Genomic DNA, 22,470 nt, shown 5'->3' on the forward strand with positions numbered 1-22,470 from the left:
AGGCTTTCCCCACAGTTGTACAATTTAAGTAAGGGTCTGGGGAACATACACGGGTATATCCTCCTCAACAACAGTGTTTGTGTTGAGTTTTCAGTGAAAGTGGCTTTCAAAGATCTTTAACATGTGAAAATGGTTTTAGTTTAAGTGACTTCAGTGAACATTACCTAGAATCCAAAAGAGGGAGTGCAGAACCTGGCAGTCGTACTGAAATCTGGGTAGTAAACTGGCAGTGCTAACAGCACTTACAGTACATTGACAACCATTTCACAGCTTAACCAGCAGAGTTTATCTAGAAACACACGAGTACTAGTATGTCTCTAGAATCCTCAACACTTTAGCAGGTTAAGAAATTACTATTATTTAAATACCTTATTCAGTTTTGTATGTTCAAGCATAATCCTGACAAAGCATGTTACTGAAACTACACTTTCTAAGCTCCAACTGCAATTCTCACAGTTAGGACAGTGACTTGATTTCTTTGTATTTCCACATCCCACATACAAAGTTCAAAGTTGGACTACCCTGTAACAAAATATAAAAAGCAGTAGAATTATTTCCTCAAACTGCATATCCCAGAGGTAATTTCACTTAAACGCTGCAAAATTAAAAGTTCATATCAAATCTATCAACCTGCTGATCTGACAGTATAAAACACCACACCCAACATACGCAAAAGTAGATGAAAATGATAAGCAATGAGAATGACACTTTCTAAAGACTGCACAACTCGGTAGTTTTTGCAGTACACCTTACAGTAGTCTATTGCACATATAAAACAGGTTATTTAAATATAAACATGTCTGCACAAAACTCAACACAGTAGCCATCAATTACAATGGTAGTAACACTAGTCACAGTATGGATTTTAGTGCAAGGGGTAACATAAGCATATCAGGCTTAATTACAGGAAGTAACACAATTGAAACTCTTATGCAAAATACTGCCCTGTGTACCTCAGTTCTTTTGCAAGACATCTACTATTGCTTTTAAAATAAATTTTGATAATTACACATACCTCTCAACTGTCTCTGATTTTGCCTCATATTTTTGCCTTGTCCCTCATAAAACTTATTTTTCTGGGAAATCACTGAGGATTACATTCAGTTGGCAATGCCAAACATTAGTGTTTCATACTTCCTATTGCTTAGAAAATGCATGCTGAAACAAAACCTGTTGTTCCATTAATTTTTAAGTGGAGTAATATTTAAAACATGTCCAGGATTTTGAGCCGTTGTCCATCTGTTATTCTTCCATTTGTCCATAATTCTTAAGGAGAGGAGAAGAAAAGAGATATGTAAAGAAGAAAAGAGGTATGCAGTTAAGGAGATTTGCCTAATCTCATTCACCTAACAACTGTTTACACTGCAAGTTCTAAAAAAGTTTGTTTTGGCTTCCCATCCCCTCATAAGATCTGCATTATGTCTTACAAATGCATTTTATATGCTGTTGCTGTTTTTGATCCTACTACCTTTTCAAGCAGTCGTTTCCAACCATCTGCTACCCTCTCTGTGAAACAACAGTACTGTATAACTTCACTGAATTGTTCAAATACCAATATTGAGGAAAATTATCTATGGCCTAACAAGTATGCCAGGGTGTTGTGGCCTACCAGTGTGCAGCTGCCCTCTTCCACTATCCACCTCATCCTTGCTCAAATCTGCCCAAAGATGACCTTAAACTGTGCCCTTTTTATGATGCATCACTTGTGAATCAGGGGCACTCCATGGCTGCCGGGCTCTATACAAACATGGAGTCTGCTAGCAGAGGAGAATATTAAGCCTAATCAAATTTGTCCAAGTCCATGACCTTCATTCACTTACGGCACATTTTGCACTCTTTCCCACTCCTAAATGCAGTTTTCTTACAAATTATTTACATTCCCAAAGTAAACGCCCCAGTACTCGCTCTGGCAGTGTGTTCACTTACTTCACATCTTCACTGTAAAGTATTTTTGCATATTTCTCCAAGCTCCCTCCAATCACCTTATTATATTCCCCCTCAAAATACATGTACATATATCAAAAAGTCATGACCATTAATATTTCCGAGCATAAAGAAATATTATGAACTGGCTTCACAACCTACAATTCTTGACAACTTAGTTTCTAGAGTTTTAAAGGACTCTAAAAGACAACTTATACCCCCCCCCCCCACTCCAAAAAAAAAACATACACTTATCAGGCATAAAAATTACGGCTGTGCAGACAGTTTCAAATCAACACTTGTTCATTATCTTAAAAATAAAGTTATTTTGTAATTCTAGCAGGAATTTTTTTTTTTTTTGTTGTTTTTTTTTTTTTTTACTGCAACCAAGATGGTCTTTTACTCTGTGGAGTCCCCTATCCCTACAATATGTTAGTTACAGTCTGAGTTCAGAACTGCAACACATGGCTAGTGCTGTTTTAGTCAACTTGTTATATGTTAACTAAACAGTAAGGCAGGTATAAGCTCCCTTACAAGGAACCACAATTCTGAACAAATGTTCAAGCAGCAAGTAAAAATTAAAGCAATTCCTGACAGCTCAGGAAAAAAAGTTATTGCTTCTTGTATCTTCACCATGTCATAAACCTTTTATCCCCTCTTCATCATTAATTTGATTCTGCCGTCCAAGAAATCACATTGCTTCATCTGATTCAGGAAGTGGTGAGTCTGCTCTTCGTCGACTTAACTTTTCAGGATCATTGGATGCCATGTCAGAGAAATCTCGGAAAATATCCTGGAATGTCTCATCATCACCTGCAAAAAGGAAACCGAAGTAAACGCATGAATGAATTCAAGTCTACAGGAACAGTGTGAGCTGTATTTTAAAATGAACATAAACATGTATTATCACTTTTTTTTGCCATAAGAACCATTTAGAATAATCTCATTACTAGGCAGTGTATCAGATTATACAATATTTGATGGGGTTTATATCACTTCATTGAATGGCATTTCATTGAAAATGCCATTCACTGAATTCCCTCATGTGGGGGGGGTCTGCATCCCCGGCTAATTATATATATACCAACTCAGAGATCGGACTACAGTGGGGAAACAGCAAATTTCCCAATCCTCACTGTACTGCAATATCAGTATGAACATTTAGATGAATGACGTGTTAGATAAAATTGCGCTGAAAATGCTGTTTGATGAAGTGATAATGACCCTATCTGATGCAGAAAGCATACTATCTTGTGTTTTACTTTGTTGCTAATGATGGTCCATGAAAATGTATCAGGAGATGCAGCATCTTGGATTATATCATAAGGGCTGAATCATTAATACCTTACTGCTTAAATTAGTGCACCGGATACTATACATGTTCATAATTAGGTCACTGTTGCAGTAGTATATAGTTATATAGGACATAGCCTGACAAGGATCAGGCATCTGGCCAAACGATAAAACCCTTTAGGGATCTTCCATAAGCACTGTATATTACAGGTAGCTTGAGGCCATGCTGGTATAAAAGTAGACATATGAGTTCCAAAATCCAGAACTTTTTTGCCACTGAAGCCTTCAGTCAGACTAGATCTTCCCTGTATCTTCAGTGTTTTGACAGTCAGCTTGTTCAAATTTTTGGGCAGATAAGCACCCCTCTGGAGGCTTTCTTTCAATTTTTGAGGAAAATTTGTGTAAATTTTTTTACTCATAGGAGAAAATGGAAGTGAATGTCTAAGATTCCCACACAGCTTGCTTATTTGTCGAGGTGAGTCACATAGCTACTCATAGGTAGGTACTAGGCTATTGGCCCTAGGGCTTATATAAGCCTAGCCAAAAATGTACCCTGGCTTTCGCCATCCAAGAAAATTATTTTCCTGTGCCACTGTTGAGCACAGCCACAGAAGTGATCCCCGGGGTGAATTTCCTATTTCCCATCCAATTATCAAGATTGTTCTTGAAGAGTGCTAATGAGGAGCTTGGTTTGATACAGATAGGTAGTTTGTTCCAGAGTATGGGGAGTCTCTGGGACAAGAAACTATCCCTCCAGCATGTTCTGTTTATTGTGGTGACAAGGTTTAGGTCCCTAGAGTGTGTAGCTCAGAGGGATTTGGATTTCTTTAAGTGGAGTATGTCCAACAGCTCTGGGTTTGACATAGCTTTGTATGTTAGGCAGAGATCGCCTCTGAATAGACGATATCCAACAGAGTAAAGCTGGAGTTTTTTGAGACTGTCTGCGTAGGGCATCTGTTTGAGGCCGGTAATCATCTTTGTGAGGTATTTATGCGGCCTTTCCAGTTGTTGTAGATGCCTTGTGAGGTACATACCAAAAGGGATGTTGTACTCTATAATGGGTCTAATGAGTGACAGGTAGAGGGGAACAATGACCTCTGTTTTCCTGGATGAGAAACTTTTTGTGATGCGGTGTGCCACGTAGAAGGATTTCCTGACAACTGTGGCGATGTGATTATCAAAGGAGAGACTACTGTCCACCTGTGTCCCAAGGTCTCATCACACTTTCGGTGTTGAGTAGACTACCGCCTATGTGGTAGTTCATGGGTAAAGAGTTTTTACCAAAGGGGTTGACAGTGCATTTTTTGGCACTGAGCTTGAGGCCATGGCTTTGACACCAGGCATTTGTCTCAGTGAGGCCCTTTTGTAGGATGTCCACATCATTAGGAGTTTTGATTATGGCTACTAGTTTGCAGTCATCTGCAAACTTTGTTAGCCAAAGACCTTCTGTGTTAGCCTGTACTTCAGAGAAGTAGATACAAACAGGAGAGGACCCAGGACTGAACCCTGTGGTACTCCACTTGTCACTGGTCTGAAGTCGGATTTGGAGTCTGCTACTTTCACAGTGTGGGTTCTGTCAGTGAGCCAGATGGCAGCCAATTTTGTGACACAGGGATTTATACCTAGTTTAGTGAGTTTATCTATAATTCCAGAGTGGGGATGGTATTGAAAGCCTTGGCGAGATCTAGATAGGCTGTGTGAACCACCTTATCCTCGTCTATGGCTTTGGTGACTGCTTCAAAGAAGTCTATCAGGTTTAGGAGACATGATCTGCCTTTTGCAAGCCTGAACTGGGCAGGGTCCAGAGTTTGGAGATTACCAATGTCTTTGTTTACAAGTTCCATGATGACACGTTCCATGGCTTTGCAGACCAGGCTCAACAGGCTAATGGGGCAGTAGTTCCCGGAGTCCGTGGTGGGTCCCCCTATGTGGAGTGGGATAACTGTCGCTGTGCGCCATTCAGTGGGCACAAAGCCTGAGGTGAGGCTATGACTGAACATGGTACTTAGGTGGGGTGCCAGTTCCTTCTGTAGTTTGTGTAGAATGCAGCCTGGGATGTTGTCAGGTCCCATGAATGCTGTGTTCTTGGCTTTTGAGAGTGTGGTTTTTACCTGTGCAGCCATGATTACATTCTTCTGGTATAGAGATGGGCCTTTTAGGGGGTGAGAGGGGAGTAAAGTTAGCAGTGAATCTATCTGCCAGGATGTTGGCAATATCAGTTGGTTCTGTAAATTTAGTGCCACTGTGCTGTAACTCAGAGCAGATCTGAGTGTTGCCATTGAGATTCTTGACATAGCTATAGAATGCTTTGTGGTTGTCTTTAGAATCAGTGGCGATTTTGTTTTCGTAACTAGCTTTGGAGGATTTTATGAGGGATCTCAGCTTCTTACTGAGGCTGACCAGGGAGTTCCTCCAATCATGGGATTTTACTCTTTTTTCGCAATAGTTTCTTTCTTCTGTTGTAAAGTTTGTTTATGGCAGGGGACCACCAAATTGGCTTCCTTTTTTTGGAGGATAGCATCTTGGTTCTGTAAGGGATAGCATGATCCATGCACTCGTGTAAGTGCTTATAAAGTGCATTTGTGTAGGATTTAGCAGTCGTACCTCTATTGCCCGTCTGCATGGGTGTCGTGAAGTTTGCCACTTCTGTCTTAAGAAGCATGAAGTTGGCTTTGGAGAAATTGTTTACGGTAGTTTCCCTAGTGGGGGATGGGGGCGGGATGTGGATGTCTAGGGTGATTAGCTTCTGGTCGGATCTGACCGAGGAATTGACCTTTGGTGTGGAGCACCGGTCACCCATGTTGGTAATGACCAGGTCTAGGATATTGCTGCCCCTGGTGGGGGTATGGATAAGTTGTCCTAAAGCGTTGGAATTTATGAATTCCAGAAAACGTTGAGCAAAAGAGTTGGAACATGAGTAGTTTTTCCAGTTAATGGTGGGGTAGTTGAAATCGCCCATTATTAGGGTGTTGGGGTGTACCCTAATATTTTCCAGTGTATCAAGAAAAATGAGGAGTGGGAATCCTGGGGCATGGTGGGGGATCTGTAGCAAGCTACAATTTGGATTGCGGTCTTGCCCAGAGTTAGTTGCACTTGGACAATCTCGGATGCATTATGCTGAGCAACTAGCCTGGAGGTGTGGGTATCATTAATAAATATGGACACGCCTCCACCTTTAGTGTTTCGGTCCAGGTTAGGTGGCCGAAAGGTGTCGTATGAATTACAGCCTGGTAATGAAGGGGTGCTCTCTGGAGCCTTGAACCAGTTCTCTTACACTGCACAGATGTCGATGTTCTCCATTTTAAGGAGTGCCTCAAGTGACTGCATTTTGAGGTTTAGACTTCTAGCACGGAGTAGCAATACCCTCAGATTTTGCTTGCTTGTACCCGTTATGGTGGTGAATTTGTCATTTGAACTTTGCCTAAAAAAGGCACTATAGGGGTGGCAAGAGCCTTAGCCAGTATCCGGAATCCCAAGAATGACAGATGCAGGCCATCTCTGGCAAAGCATCTACTCCTGTAACATCTGTTTGTTGTTCGCTCTAGAGACCACAAGAAGTTGGCTAAGGAGCCATAACACATTTACTGAGAACCAATACAAAGGTCCTTGTCACCTTAGAGGTAGATGCAATCACTTTCTCTGGACTCTAGATCTCTGGATTTTTCTTATTTTGACGTTTTGGGATCACAACTGCAGTTGTCAGAGCAGTAGCGGAACCTACAGAAGATGGAGATTACGATACTGCCGAAGAAGCAGACAACAGGATTCCATATATGCAGCGAGAACCATGGCCCTACATTTAAGGGGTATGCACAGAATTTAGCACAGTCAGAGCAGTTAGAGGAGATGTGCTGAGGCCCCAAACAAAACAAGAAAAATGAATGAAAATCTTTATGCAAGATTTGCTAATCACAGGACACACAGTTATTAACTTTTTTGAACATTACTTAAAGAAAAAATTTCCCCAGTTGGGTACTTACCTGTCTGAAAGCAGATGAACTCTGGAAACATAAGTAGACAGATGGATTGTGAGCATATAAAACACACATGAAGTGCATCAGACTGTATTGGCTAGGAAAAAAAAAATGAAGATGGTGCCAATGGATACCTTTCTCATACCGCAATGTCCGTTGGTTTGGGATGATGCTAAGACTATGGAAGATGCTAAGACTATGGAAACTGGGCAGATCACAGGCTTCTATATGGCAGGAAAGTTCCCAAGGATTAATACTGCAATGCTGACTACGAAGAACACCCCTAATGATCATGGAAAGGCACGACAGTATCCCTCAACTGCTTGTAAGGAAAGAGGTACCACATTCAAGGATGGAAGTCTATACATTGGATTTAACTATGATAATAAGATAAGGCACCTCAAGAAAAAAATTAAATAACTAAGTATGTCTTCCTTCGATCCCATCAGCCAAAGATGAATGGAAGGGTTTTGCCAAAAGGCTCTTTAAAGCTTTTCAGTTCTTGCAGTCTGCTCCCCCCCAGCCTCTTCCCACTTATAAAGGAAAATATCCGCTTCCCCTTCTGATAGTGTGTCTCAGTCAGATGTAGAAGCGAGAGGGCTGGATTATGCTTCCAAGCTGTCATCTTTGGACTCTCTGCAGTCAGAGATGGAGGAAAATGTGTCATTAAATTCTCCTGTTGAAAAAATATCTTTTTCTGACATCATATACAGAACAAAGAACTTCTTCCAATAGAAAAAGAAAAATATCTGAAATACAGAAAAGATAGTTAACTCTTAAGTTGATCGCCCTAAACATCTTGCCATTCTCACCGCCACTGGTGTTTTGGAATAGGCTTTCATTACCGCACATGCTTCTCCAGAGAGTCAGTCTCCTAAACCCAAAAAGCCTGACTGCCTTTACAGAGTACCTTAATCCAACAAATTATTATTCCGTAAATCTCTGGCAGACTAAGTTGTAATTCTTTATTCGAGGCCACTTCATCCAAGCAGGTAACCAAGAAAAACGTTTGTACATCTTCTATTACAGCCTTTAGGACAAGCAACTAACAGACTCTTATGGCTAAATATCTGCTGTCAACTTTTCCAGATATGAATACAAAAACTGATGAGCTACCGTCCTCTAATGTAAAATTCTCTTTATTTGGCAAGATTTCTTCTCTCTCTCTCAAATAACAAAGAAATCCTTAAAGTGCTCATATGATACAGTTGACACAGTACCCTGAGCAGCTGCAACAGGATCAGTGATGTGCATGTAAGCGTGGCTTAGATCACAAAAACTTCCTGAAGAAGTAAAGGCCCAGATACTTAATGATCCCCTGGACAGTGTCTTATTGGGTACATCTTCAGCTAAAGTTTTAAGAAGATTTGATGAAAGACAGAACTTACCTAAGGAGTCAAAAAGATTTTTCCGTCACTCAACCCAAAATACAAAAAGAAGGTAGAGTTGTGTTGGAAAATTGTCATAATTGTAGATGTTTTGAGTATATCAATGCTGCAGTACTGAGTCTTGGGAATTCCTGCCTATAGGAATCTGCGGTCAGCCTGAATAACAGAGAATTGCACCCCCCCCCCCAGCCAGCAGACAGCCTCCCTTACCTGACATCAGGACAACAGCAGCATAAAGGGGTCATCAGCAGGTGCCACATTCTGGTCTTTCTTGCCACCAGGGACCACGGATCAGCTTGTATCTTAAGTGTATCAGCCTTACTGAAGACACGGACAAGGAGTAGCAGGGAAGTGTTAGGACATGGTACTGACCCCAACCCCAGGTAAGAAGAAAGTAGAGAGTAGGTGGGGGAAGAGGATACTGCAACAGTGCTCTACCTGAACATCTACAATTGTGTTAAGTTTCCAACACAACTGCTCTATATTCATCACAGTAAGCGGTGCAGTGCTAAGTCTTGGGAAGACTCCCAAAGCTAATCATGTGGTTGGCCAGGGCAGGGGAGATAAGGCTCTGCAGAAAGGCAGAGGCAAGACTGGCTCTGCAGATTGTACCAAAGTTGTAATGCTTAGTGAAGGTGTGAACTGATGACCAAGTGTCTGCTTTCAGAATGGACTGGGTTGTAGCTCCTTTAAAGAAGGCTGTTGTTGCTCCTTTTGCTCTGGTAGAATGTGCTCTTACAAAGACAGAAGCCTGTTTGTCATGTTGGTAATAACAAAATGCAATGCAGTTGATTTTCCATTTCAATATGGGCTGATTGCCCACTGCTCTCCTTTCCTTGCCCTCAGCAAAAGAGAGCAGCAGTTGGTTCACCCTATAAGTGGGAGATGAATGGCCTGGTTAAGACATGAAACTAGGATTAGTCCTTAAGGTTCCTCTGTTTTTATGGAATATAAGGAATTATTCCATGCACATGAGCGCTTGCAGTTCAGAAATGTGTCTAGCAGAAGTCAAGGATAACAGAGTAGTTTTCCAGGTAAGCATTTAGATCTGTGCAGAGGCAACTGGCTCAAAGGGAGATAGCATAAGGTTTTGGTTAGGGAGGGTTTGCCTCCTAGGATGTATTGCATGCAATTATCTCCTTATGGAAGTGTAATATGTGACGATGTGAACAGGGAGGCAAGCAGCCATAGAAGAAGCTCGTATGTTAACGGAAAAGTAGGATATGCCTTCTTTTATACAGTGAGGTACGTACTCTAGCACCCGTGCTAAAGAAACTGCCTTAGGTAAGTATCCTTTACAATGGCACCAAACAGAAGAACTTTTCCACTTAGAAACTGTATGACTTTTGGGTATGACATGTTTTCCGGCTTCCTTAATAACAGATATCACTTTTTAAGTAAATTAACGTCTAGCAGGAATCAAGAACAAATCATCCAACCTGTGAAGTTTAGATGAATGACAGACACTTTGTTCTAAGACAGGAGATCCACATTCATTCACTTATTTATATGTGTTAAGCAGAAGACAGCAATGATCACTAATAATCAATTTCAGTCTCAGGCTGCGAAAGCATTAAAGTTTGATAATCACAAACATACTAGAGTTATAGTGACAGGTGAATAGGTTTATAAAACATGTAAACATCGGCAATGCTGAAAGAGATAGAGAGAGACAGAGAACTGTTGTCTATTCTGGGCAAATGCAAAAGTCCACCTATGGGGTATACCAAAGGTAGATCAAGTTGAGAATTGTTTCTCTATTTTCAACATCTATTCTTTTCAGTCAAGAGGATCTGCTCAGGTTGTCTGCTAACCCCCCCCCCCCCCCCCCCCCCCAGTAATGTAAGAGGATACTGGTGATAGCTGCATTTCTGGGGCTAACTTCCAGTTTCACTGAAAACCTGCAGAGATTGCAGGATTGGATACCCCCCGTTTGTTTATGTACCATATGACTGTGGTGTTGTCTGGCAGAATTTTTATGGGTCCCAGTTTCAGTCTGTCTTTGAACACCTTCACAGCTAGACTGACTATCATCATTTCCTTTATGTTATACGCTGCCTTGACATATGCCTGTCCCATGTTCCTAGCCCTTTCAGGTCTCACAGGTCACCCTGCAAGGCCAAATCAAAGCTGTCTGAAGTCAGTACCGGAGTAGGTAGCCTGGACTTTGAATGGGGCCCCTTGTTTGTTGGTGATGCTCTCCTACTAAGTCTCTATTTATAGGCAAGGAAAGAGAGGGAAGGGAGGGACGGTGATCTCCAGGATGTGTTGCTGCTGAGGTCTCCATTTTTTTTAGGAACCATTGCAACTTTCTCATGTGAAGCTTGGCTACAGGAAATATCGGGAAATCTCTGTCCAAGATAGATTTTTGGCTGTGAATGTGCCTGAAGTGGATAGCGAGAGATGGAAAGATAGAGAATCTTGTCCTGAGGAAGGAAAGCTTCAGTAGAGTAGAGTAGAGTCCAGGAGTTCTCCTTAAAAGGTGGCACAGATTGCTGGGCACGGTTGAAAATTTTGGACACTGAGAATCAAGGCCTACATTTGAGAGCATTACATGGTGGTTTGCATGGCTTTGTGGACCTCTCCACGGAATGCCTCTCATATCAAGCAGTCATCCAGTCAAAGGTAGATGCAAATCACTTTGATTGATAACACAAAACTCAAGATCTGGTGCCAAACATACAGTGAAAACTCTGGGTGCAATAGATAAGACAAATGGTAAGGCAGATAACTGTGAAGTGCAGGAACTTTCTGTGTTCCTGTGCAATAGGAATTTGAAAGAAGGCAACCTTCATATCCAACATTAACATCCATGCTCTTGGCATCATATGAGGTAGAAGTTTGTGAAGGTTGAGCATTGTAAAGTTGGGTATGACTACAATATGTCTGGCTTTGAAAGGTGAAAATGGGTCTCTAGGATCCCTTCCTTGTGGGAACCAAGACAGCCTTCAATAGAATCACGTCTCCCTTTTTTGCAGGAAGTTGTTGAATTGATTCCTGTTGCAGAAGGACCTGCAGCTGGTTGGAATACTTTTTCTTTGTTGTTTTGAGATCAAATATATTCCTAGGAAAGAAGGGATCCTCCAGAGCTGCAAGAAGTATCCTATCTTTATGGTATGGAGAACTCACTTGCTCTGGTAGATCTGTTTCCAAGCCATGAAAAAAGGGAAAGCCTTCTCCCTAGTTTTGTGTGGGATGAGGGGAGGGGGGCTGGGGCTGGAAAAGGTTGTGCTTGGAGTAGTCACAGTTGATCCTTGCTAGGTACTGTGGGTTTAAACAATACCCACTCCCCACAGGTACACAGCAAGAGTTTTGCCACCACTTTTTAAGGAACTTGGTTCTTTCCCTTTTGGGATGCTTGTCTTTTTGGGTGAAAAAAGCCAAGGCTTAGTAGGATAATGTCTGTTGTATTTAGGAAGTGGGGAAAGACAGAGTTCCTTGACACAGTTCTTGGTCTTCCCCTTCTCCAGTCCCAGAAAAAACTTTCCTTAGTAGGAGGTCCTAAGAGAAACTCCTTATACAAGGCTGCACCATTAAGGAGTTTTGCTTTAATATGCCCTGATAGGAATTTTTTTCCTCATCTGGACATGTCTTCAAAGTACAGACCCCATAGCTGATGCCCTTAATGCTGCACCCAGACCACAACAGCCACATTTGATGACTGAACACCTGGAGGCCAACACTGGCCAATTCCTGAATGTCTTCACAAGCATCTTAGCTTGAACCCCTTCTGCCTTGGCTTTAATATTTTCCTGTACTATACACACTGGACTGAAAAACAACCACAGCATGGAAAACAGTCAAGTTCTGAAGGGGTTCAATCAATGTAATAATACAGTGCTCATCTGCCTATTAAAGAGAACGAGTTCCCCAATAAATCATTTTGGAATTTCCTGGTCTTTTTTTTTTTTTTACCAAGCTTTAAATTTTATAATTATTATTGGTCAAACAGTTTTTTCCAACCTTCTTGAGACTGTTGCCTTCAGAACATGGTTAGGTTCATAGGTTCATAGGTTTATACTAGGCTATCTGCCCTAAGGCATTTATAAGCCTAGCCCAAATTATTGTGGCTTACGCCACCCCTTATATGAAAAAATACTGTGCCCATTAGTTTGTTGTGCCTCTGTCCAGCAGTGACCCAGAGATGATTCCCGGGGTAAACCTACGATCTCCCATCCACAGGTCTAGATTTCTCTTGAACAGAGTCAGCGAGGTGCTCTGCCTCACATGGACTGGGATTTTATTCCACAGCATAGGGAGTCTCTGAGTGATAAATCTATCCCTCCAGCACGTCCTATTTATATCCGTGCTAAGGTTTAAGTCGCTTGCTCTAGTGGTTTTGGTGGATTTGGATTTTTGAGGTGGAGCATGTCCATTAATTCCGGGTTGGACATGGCCTTGTATGTCAGGCACATGTCACCTCTGAGCAGACGGTATGCGACTGAATAGAGCTGGAGTTTCTTCAATCTGGCAGCATATGACAGATTTTGGAGTCCCTTTATCCTTTTGGTGAGGAACTTTTGGGGTCTCTCCAATTGCTGCAGATGTCGGGTGAGATACATCCCGAATGGGGCATTGTACTCGATCACTGGTCTGATAAGTGAAGAGTACAGGGGAACAATGACCTCACTAGATCTGGATGTGAATCCCTTCATGATCAGGTGGGCAATGTAGAAGGTCTTTCTAACCACTTTAGCAATGTGAGTGTCAAAAGAAAGGCCACTGTCAACCTGGGTCCCCAGGTCCCTGATAACCTCTTCTGTGCTTAGTGGATTGCCACCTATATGGTAGCTTGGGGTTACCTTGTTTTTCCCGAAGGGTATGACTATACATTTTTGGCGTTTAACTTCAGGCCATGGCTCTGGCACCAGCTATCTGTTTCCGTGAGTCCCTTCTGAAGGATATCAGTGTCCGATGCACTTTCCACTATGGCGCCCAGTTTGCAGTCATCTGCAAACTTTGTCAGCCAAAGTCCTCCCATGTTGGCCTGTACTTCTGAGAAGTAGATGCCAAACAATAGGGGCCAAGGACCGAGCCCTGTGGGACACCACTTGTGACCGGCTTGGAGTCTGACACAGCGCCAGCAACTCTAACCCTGTGGGTTCTGTCCTTAAGCCAGTTTGCAACCCATCTTGTGACATATGGGTTTACATTTAAGCTGGTAAGTTTTTCTACAATACCCGAGTGGGGTATTGTGTCGAAAGCCTTTGCAAGGTCAAGGTAGGCTGTATGGACTGCCTTTCCTCATCAATGGCCTTGGTGACTATTTGAAGAAGTCGACCAAGTTCAAAAGGCATGATCTTCCCTTGACAAAGCCAAACTGGGTCGGGTCCAATGTCTGCAAGTCCCTATATCTTTGTTTATGAGCTCCATTATGATCCTCTCCATAGCTTTGCAGACTAGACTTGTTAAGCTTATGGGGCGGTAATTACCAGGGTCCGTGAGGCGCCACCTTTGTGGAGTGGGACCACAGTTGCCGTCACGCCACTCCTTGGGCACGTATCCTGTGGTAAGGCTGAGATTAAACAGCTGCCTTATGTGCGGGTTTAATTCCTCATTTAGCTCGTGTAGCACACAGCCGGGGACACCATCCAGTCCCATTGATGCTGTGTTTTTAGCTTTAGAGAGAGCAGCTTTCACCTGCGCATTTGAGATGTCCGGGAGGCTACACTCGGCTGGGATAGTTATCTCTCCTTTAAGGGGGGAGGTCTGTGAAGTTTGCACTGAACCTGTCTGCCAGTATGTTGTCAATGTCTGTGGGTTCAGTGATTTTTGTATCATTTTGGACTAATTCTGAGCATATCTGTGAGTTTCCACCCAGGTTCCTAACATAGCTGAAAAAGGCCTTATGATTGTCCTTTGAATCCATGGCAATTTTTCTCTCAAAATTGGCCTTAGTTGATTTTATGAGTGCTCGTATTTTTTTACTAATAATGATCAGGGGTGACTTCCCTTTTATGGACTTTGTTCTATCATGTAATAGCTTTCTCCTCTTATTGTAAAGTTTGTTAATGGCTGGGGTCCACCAGACTGGACGTTTGCCCTTTGTGGAAATAGTCTTGGTTTTATTTGGGATTGCCTGATCCATGCAGTCCTGGAGGTGTTCATAGAAGGCATTTGTAAGGGCTTCCGCAGCTTGGGTTGTGGTTTCCTCTGACTCAGGGGCCTTGAAGGATATCACACCAGTCTTGAGTAGTGTGAAGTTTGCTTTAGAGAAGTTCTTCACTATGGTCTTTTTTGTTTGGGGTGGGGGCGGGATGTGGATTTCCAGTGAGATTAGTTTATGATCAGATCTCACCAATGAGGATATACTTCGGTGTGGAGCATTTTGTCCCCATGTTTGTGACAATGAGATCTAGTATATTTTCTCCTCTCGTGGGAACAGTGACTAGCTGTTCCATGGCATTTGAATTTATGAACTCCAGGAACCGTTGGGCTAGAAAGTTAGGGCTTGAGTAATGTTCCCAGTCTATATTCGGGTAGTTGAAGTCACCCAATATGATGGTGTTTGGAGATACATTTATACCCTCCAGTGTCTTCAGGAAGGCTGTGTGGGGTTCCTGAGTTTGAGAGGGTGGCCTGTAGCATGCTACAATTTGTAGAGCAGTTTTGCCTACTGTTAGTTGCACCTGGATGGTTTCCGAAGCTTCATGCGTTGCCACCAACCTGGAGGTGTGAGTATCCTTTATGAATATGGATACACCCCTCCTTTTGTGGAGTGGTCCGGGTTTTGGGGCGGAACGCATGATATGAGGTAAAACCTAATAGTGCCGGGTGCTCTCAGGAGCCTTGAACCAGGTTTCAGTTACAGCACAGACATCGATGTTCTCCATACTGAGAAGGGCCTCGAGTGCGTGCATTTTGAGATTTAGACTTCTGGCATTGAGCAGCATTACCCTCAATTTCTTCCCATTTTGTTTTCTAGGGTGGTAGGTTTAGAATTTGAGCCTTGCCTAAAAAGGCACTATGGGGTGGCAAGAGCCTTAGCCAATATCCGGAATCCCAGGGTGACAGGTGCAAGCCGTCCCTTGCAACGTGGCTTGTCAAGCATGTCATCCCAGGCAGACAGACACTGGATCCCCTTTGAATGACACCAGACATTAAGCCAATTGTTAAAGCTGATCATCTTGTCTCTATATTGTGGCATCATTCTTGGTGAAGGAAGGATACTGCTCAGGGTTAGGGTCATACCTGCCTGGGCTACATAATCAGAGAGCTCCTCTATGTCTCTTTTCATGCAGTCCAGGGAGGTGCGTCTCAGGTCGTTCACACCAGCATGGACAATGACTGTGTCATATTTGTACTTGCTGTGGAGTGACCCGAGTGCTTGTGTTATGTGGCGGATTCTAGCCCGATAGGCAGCTTACTGTGACCCTCTCCTTGTTCAGCCTGGTGAGTGGGACGTCAGTGTGTCTGACTATGGAGTCACCTATGACAAGTATGTTTGGTGTTGTATTTGGCCTTAAGGGCTGTGACTGCTTTGCACACTGCTTTTGTGGTTTATGTGTTGCTTGTGGGGTGTCTTGAGGTAGCAGTTGTTTGGGTGTCTGCTTTGGAGGCCTCTGCTGTTTAGGTAAATTTTACTCAGAGCCTCCAGTATGTCTTTGTGTGTTTATGTGTTTGATTCAGTGGAGTGGTAGCATTATGTGAGGCTGGTTTTGTGGTGTGTGTAGTTGCCTTCTCCTCCTGTCTGGTCTTGCCAGTCCTGAGTTGAGAGAGCTCAGCCTCCAGTTTGGCTAAATAGCTGCATCTCTCGCAAGTATTTGTGTTATGTGGGAGGAGGAGAGGGTTGTCTGTGTACATGAGGCAGTTATAACATTGCCTCAAGATTCCCAGATTCACCAGCTGGACCGGAGAGGAGATTGACAACTGACCTTTGGACATGCTAGAATAATATTGGGAAATCCTTAATTGAAAACAAGGGCCAGTGGGGAGTGAGGGTGTAGTGCTTTTAATTTTTAGTGCTGACTTATATAATTGCTTTAGTGAGCAAGTGCCAGGTAACTTGAGTGCAATGTGATACAAGTAACTAAATGCAAAATCGACAAACAGTAACTTTCTTTCAAGTGAAACAAGGAAATAAGTACAGTAAGCAATGCAGATATCACTAGTGATCCACAGAAGCGCTGAGAAGTTGCGTATTAGGTGAATTAGCTTCCAGGGAAATAACAAGCAAACAAACAACAAGTATATAAACAAAGCTAGATTCAGTAGGCCTGGATCTAGTCTATGCTAGAGCAAACAAGGTGAACCAATTTCAGTAAGATACAGTTCAAATATTCAGGCACTATAAACCTTTAACCAGAAAATTCCCAGCTCAGAAGGGCAGAGTCCAGCCTCTTCTCCCACAAGAGTGCAGTCCACGAACCTTCTTAATGTAAAATAACTGGCCTGAAGCCCAAGTGCCTAAACCAGAACTAATACACTTGGACACTGGGCTCTCAATCAGCAGTTCCCAACTTAGAAGGATGAAAGCTACCTGTCCTGCCACCACAGTGCTTGCCACAAACCTTCCTAATGTAAAACAACTGGTCTGAAGCCCAAGTGCTTAATCCAAAAGACTTGAATGATAGCTACACTTTAATCAAGTTACAACCAAGCAGTAATAAATACCATTGAATACTTTAGAGAATGTCTGGATTAGTGCTCAAGTTACACAAACAAAGCTAGATCCAGCAGGCCCGAATCCAGTCTATGCGGGACTGATTACTTTCTATACTATGGTTATTTTCCAGCCCAGAGTATAGTATTTCATCTCGGCTGGCGCCACGAGTCAACTGGAAAACCATCTAATTAGGTGGTGCTTCTTGACCCTTCAAGAAGTATGTACTCTTGGCATGTTTAATTTGTACTTGAGCTTTTGGAACTGACAGTGAACAGCTCCCACAGCTAGGGCAGCAAACATTTATATTTTCTTGCAAAATCGGTCTAAGATTCTGTTTTCCCTATTATTTGGCAAAAGGTGCACATATGCAGGCCTCATTTTTCCCTATGTGGACTCCAGCTACAGCTGGATCTGCCAGTGTGTTCTTGTAGAGGTGTCTATGGGTGACAAGCACCCTACAGAAGCAGTTAAACTTTCTCATAGCAGGAGAAAGGAAATCCAGAAGCAGTCTGTACCGGTTTTGAGACTGATGGAACTCTCTGCACTTCCAATTGAAGAATGCTTCCATTCTCTGAACTGTGACCCCCCCCCCCTCCTCAGCCCAGAGAAATAAGTCTTCAGGAGGCAACGCTAAGAACAAGGTGTTTTCTGAACACGAGTGAAAGAGTCAATGGTGGGAGGGTAAGTACTCAATATAAGCCAGTGCCTCCTAATCATAATCACAGGAATCTGAAGCTCTCTGGAGGAAGATGTCCTTTTTTCATTTTTCAGAAAGGAGGTTCCTGCCAGAGGACTCTTTTCTGGGGAAGGCTGCTTTGATTTCATGAAATCTTGCTTCAGTCTGACAAGGTTCTGTGTGGTTACCTTGGCTGTGGAAGCCGGTGACCTGGCAGCGAAGGCTGGGGCAATGTGGATGCTGTTTTGATTTAAAGGTTTTATTTAGGCTTGCATCTGGTAGATGGCAAGGCCTCGAAATGCAGATGGGTGCTGCAGCTTCAGACTTGCCTTGGTCACTCAGCTGAGATCTCACCTCTATAGCTGTGCTAGTGGGGGTCTTATTGGGGATCTGGAGAAAAAGACAGAAGCCAGGCCAGGACTGACTGTGGTCTCTGTGTGCTCTTAAGGGGAATTGCACTTGCAGAGAGCTGCATCTGGAAATAGTGTACGTGGACCTTGTCATACTCCCAGTGAACGTCCCCCAACAGGTGCCAGTGGAGAGAATTGAGGCTCCTTGATTACTGGTTTAGTGCAGGGTCATCACAGGGAGATGGTAGAATTCTCTGGTATTCAGGCTAACTATACACTCCAGCAAACAGGAATTCCCAACACTTGGTACTGCAACACAATGAACATCTAGCTTTGCAGTGCGACAGCCCTTTTCAAGAAGTCCTTTAAACCATTCTACCAGAACCCTGGGAAACAGTAGTACAGTAAAAAGTGGCAAAGGGATACAAACAAAAAAGGTGGTAGAGCTCAAGTTCAGTCACAGACCAAGAAAAATGCAGGATCACCTTTTTCTTACACCTCCCTTTCTCCTCCCCACCCTTGCCATCCTCTAAATATAGCAGGCATTCTTTCTCTCTAGTCCCATCTTTGGAAGCAAAACACAGTAGATTCATGGGAGCTTGAAATAAAACGGAACAATTACAAGTGGCATTCGAACCATTTTCATCCACACCTTGGAGTTCCTCCATATATAGAAAAATCAAATTAATCTCTCCTACCATCCTTTCTCAAATGCTATCTCAAGGCATTATAGAACCAGTCCCAAAATCTCAACAAACCAAAAGATTTTATTCAAGGATATTACCAGTACCTAAAAAAGATGGAACCTGGAGAGCTGTTTTACACCTGTCTTTTCTCAGTCTCTTCATAAAAGTTCTAAAATCCACCATGCTTACTCTTCAGAATCTTTCCTCTTAACTCTCCTCTATGATTTCTGATGACTCTGGACCTCAAAGACGCCTATCATCATATATCCATTCAGAGCGACTTCAAAAGCTGTTTAAGGGTTTCTGGTTAACATTTTTAGTTTTCTTCTTTACCCTTTGGACTTTCCACACATCCAAGGATATTCACAAAATGTCTAGCTCCAGTAATTTACAGACTACAGGGTTTTCACATTGTTTCCTACCTGAATGGCTGCCTTATTTTTGCTGAGTCTTTTCACAACTATCAAGAATCCCTTCTTTTTTTCAGGACTCTCTTTCAGAACCTAGATTCTCACCTCCATCTGCAGAAATCATCTCATCTCTTTTTAAAGACAGACTTAGACTGGCTGTCTTCTAGACACATCTATAATGATAGCTTATTGACCACCAGTGAAAGATTGGAGTTCTTAACGTTTTTTCTAACAGTGACTACTGCAAGGGATTATCTCAGGACTTTGAGGTACATGGTATTTAGTACTTGAGGAAAACACAATGGCTTCTCAAGACAATGTGGATTCAACACCAGCATCCTGTATCATTTCCAAATCCAAGGTTGAACTTTCTCTGGCAGGGGCTGTTCCCTAAGCCATGCATGCCTATGAATGACAGATCCTGTGGCTGATGCCTTGCAAGAGGCTTCTAAGGCATCAAAGTCACAGTGCAAAGAATGTTTGGTTACCTGGCAGGCAGAATGCATTATTTAATTCCTGTAATTCTTTAGATTCTGTCATAGTAGGGAAGGTAGCAATCTTTTTCGTTAATAGTTCCAAAATGTGTTGCTGGTATTTAATCATGTGGAACTGACAATTAAGTGCTCTAATAGCAAGGGTAGCTGAGGTGTATACCTTTTTTCCCCATCTACCCAGAGCCCTGGATTCCCTATCAGACGGGTTTGGATTTTTCACTGCAGTAGCATTAACCCCTTTGGGACCTTGAGTGATAACCTCTGGGTTAGCAGCAGGGTTTCTGAACAGAAAAGTATGATAGTCAGGGACTCTGTAATATATGTCTGGTTTCCTGGGAGCAGGAGGGATAGCATCAGGACTTAAGCTGGTCTCAAGGTATACATCACCCACCACTTCTAAAACAGGGGGAATGGCCAAGGGCCTGTGCTGGCGAAGATCCAGAAATTTTCTAAGTCTCTTCTTAGATTGAAGGTAGTCCTGACTCTCCCATTTGAAATGCTCCCTGAGAGTATGCAAGGTTTCCCCAAATGAGAAATCCTCAGGAGGGGAGGCTGAGGGAATTCTTCAGCATCAGAATCCTCATATGCAGACACAGTCTGCATATCATCTGGCTCCACAGAAGATACAGATAGGTCAGAATCTGATTCAGGCAAAATCTCAGGGGACAGGTCTCTTTTTCGTTTAGTAGTAGTAGGTTGAGCTCCCCTAATAAGGTAAATGAGATCCTCTGCCATTTTAAGCATTTGGGCCTGTGGTAATAGGCCAGAGGATGTTGGTTGTCTTTGCAAAGATTTTCTTGGCATAGATTTGCTAGCAATGCGCAAGGTTTCCGGAGGTTTTGCAACAGCGGTAGTCTGAGCTGAGGTCGACGGTTTAGATTTGGATTCTGCACTACTCGGAAGCTGGTGCCTGCTCAGCGGTTCCGGATCCATCCAAGGTAGAGACGACCGCAGGATTGGTAATGGAGATTGAGGCATGTGGCATGGCGGACTCCGAAAGTGTCTCAACAGTGGCCTGCACTGGAAGAGAATCAGGCATCAGGGACTGTGAAAGTGTCTCACCGAGGCCCGGAGAGCTGACAACCAATTTAGCGGTAGTGTCGTCATAAATTTTACTCCTTAGCGGTCTGTCTCTATTGTTACGCTTTTGCAGTACATCGGCTGCTGAATGGCTGACGGACGCCATTCCGGGAAACTTCGTAGTAGTATGAAAATGCCTAGCTAGAATTTTAGCCCGATGACGAATGGTACACGGGTTGAACAAGGCACAGAAAGGGCAGTTTGGGACGTCGTGCTCAAGGCCTAGGCAAGTTATGCAGTAAGAATGGAAATCTCTACGAGGTATCTGTTTTCCACAGGCGAGACAGTTATTAACTTTCTCTGACATCAGTTAGAGCAAGAAAAAAGGATCCCCAACGGGGTACTTAGCCTTCGAAGACTTCACTCGTGCCAACTGCTTCTGCTTCGGGCTACGTGATAAGAAAGACTGATGTAATGGCATCGGATGCCGCTCTTTACACCTCCTACGACCTGACGTCAGACTGCAGGCGACAGTAGCCGACGCCCGAATATGAAGCCTTTGGTATTCTGGCCGGACGAGGGCTATCCGGGCAGGGATAACCCAAATGTGATGACTGCAACAGTGAAACACTAAGAACATCTGCACATTCACAAGGCCAATGGGGGCATTAACATCCACTCTCAACATAAGTAGAACATGCTGGAGGGAGAAGAACATAACAGAGATAATACCACCTCTTTGGAATAGTATTCTTCTTCACATAAAACAAAGTACTTGTCTTATACTGTTCAATTATTATCTGGACAAAGGGATGGATAACCCCAGGATGTAATGGGATCCTATCTCGCCTACATTCATAACTGATGGGCTCCGAGCCGATCCATCGGCTCCGACTCGGCCAACTAGTACACTAGAACGAAGTCTCTTATTGGCTGGGCTACCCTCTATCCCAGGATGCACCACACCTGCTTCCCCAGATCTCGTTTGCCGCTTTACAAGCTGGACGTGGTCTCGACTTGGCTGGAGCTAAGTGTTCTTTTTTTACCTTTTACTGGTCTTTGACCTTGGGGTTTCTTCAGAAATTAATACAACAGCTGTTTTAACGGCTATCTTTGTGTATTTTTGGTATTTTGTGCATTATTGTGTGTGAGTGATTGACTATTCTGATACTTGTATATCGCTGTCGGGCAAGGCCCGTTTAAGTTAGAGGGCCTTTGCCCTTCTTATTGAAGTCTGTGTTATTGTTTTCTCCGGGCAAAGCCCGTTTAAGTTAGAGGGCTTTTGCCCGTTGTTGTTGTTGTGTTCTTACTGTGTTTTCTCTTGTGAGGTAAATCTCTTTCTGGAGAGCTCGTGCCACTTTTTTCTCGCGCTCTACAGTTTGGCGCCAAGTTTTTGGTTTTTCAACACTGCTTTATATCCTGACAGACATGTCCAAAGAGCAAAAGTCAGGGTTCAAAAAATGCACTAGGTGCAATTACAAAATGTCTACTACGGACAGTCACTCTATATGTGTGTATTGTTTAGGACCTAAACATTTACAGGAGACATGTAGTGTGTGTCATGCTTTTTCTTCTAGGGTTCTTCAAGAGCGAAAAAATAAATTGATCTTGAAGGGTCTTATTAAGCCCTCTTTTGAGGAAGCCTTGGATT

The 22,470-nt window shown here is 43.0% G+C and overlaps 1 protein-coding gene across 1 annotated transcript in view; it reads right to left on the reverse strand.

The window, feature by feature from the left end:
* Positions 1 to 288: 288 nt before the first annotated feature.
* The window catches only part of LOC122793960 (arf-GAP with coiled-coil, ANK repeat and PH domain-containing protein 2-like), a 930,687-nt gene continuing 908,505 nt past the window's right edge, over positions 289 to 22,470 (reverse strand). The window contains exon 17 of the mRNA XM_044062015.1: positions 289 to 2,736. Coding sequence (XP_043917950.1) covers positions 2,615 to 2,736 — 122 coding nt within the window. The 3' untranslated portion in view covers positions 289 to 2,614. The remainder of the gene's footprint in view (positions 2,737 to 22,470) is intronic.

The sequence above is a fragment of the Protopterus annectens genome, chromosome 2.part1 (assembly GCF_019279795.1).
Source record: "Protopterus annectens isolate FY-2018-M chromosome 2.part1, PAN1.0, whole genome shotgun sequence".
NCBI classification, from domain to species: Eukaryota; Metazoa; Chordata; order Ceratodontiformes; family Protopteridae; genus Protopterus; species Protopterus annectens.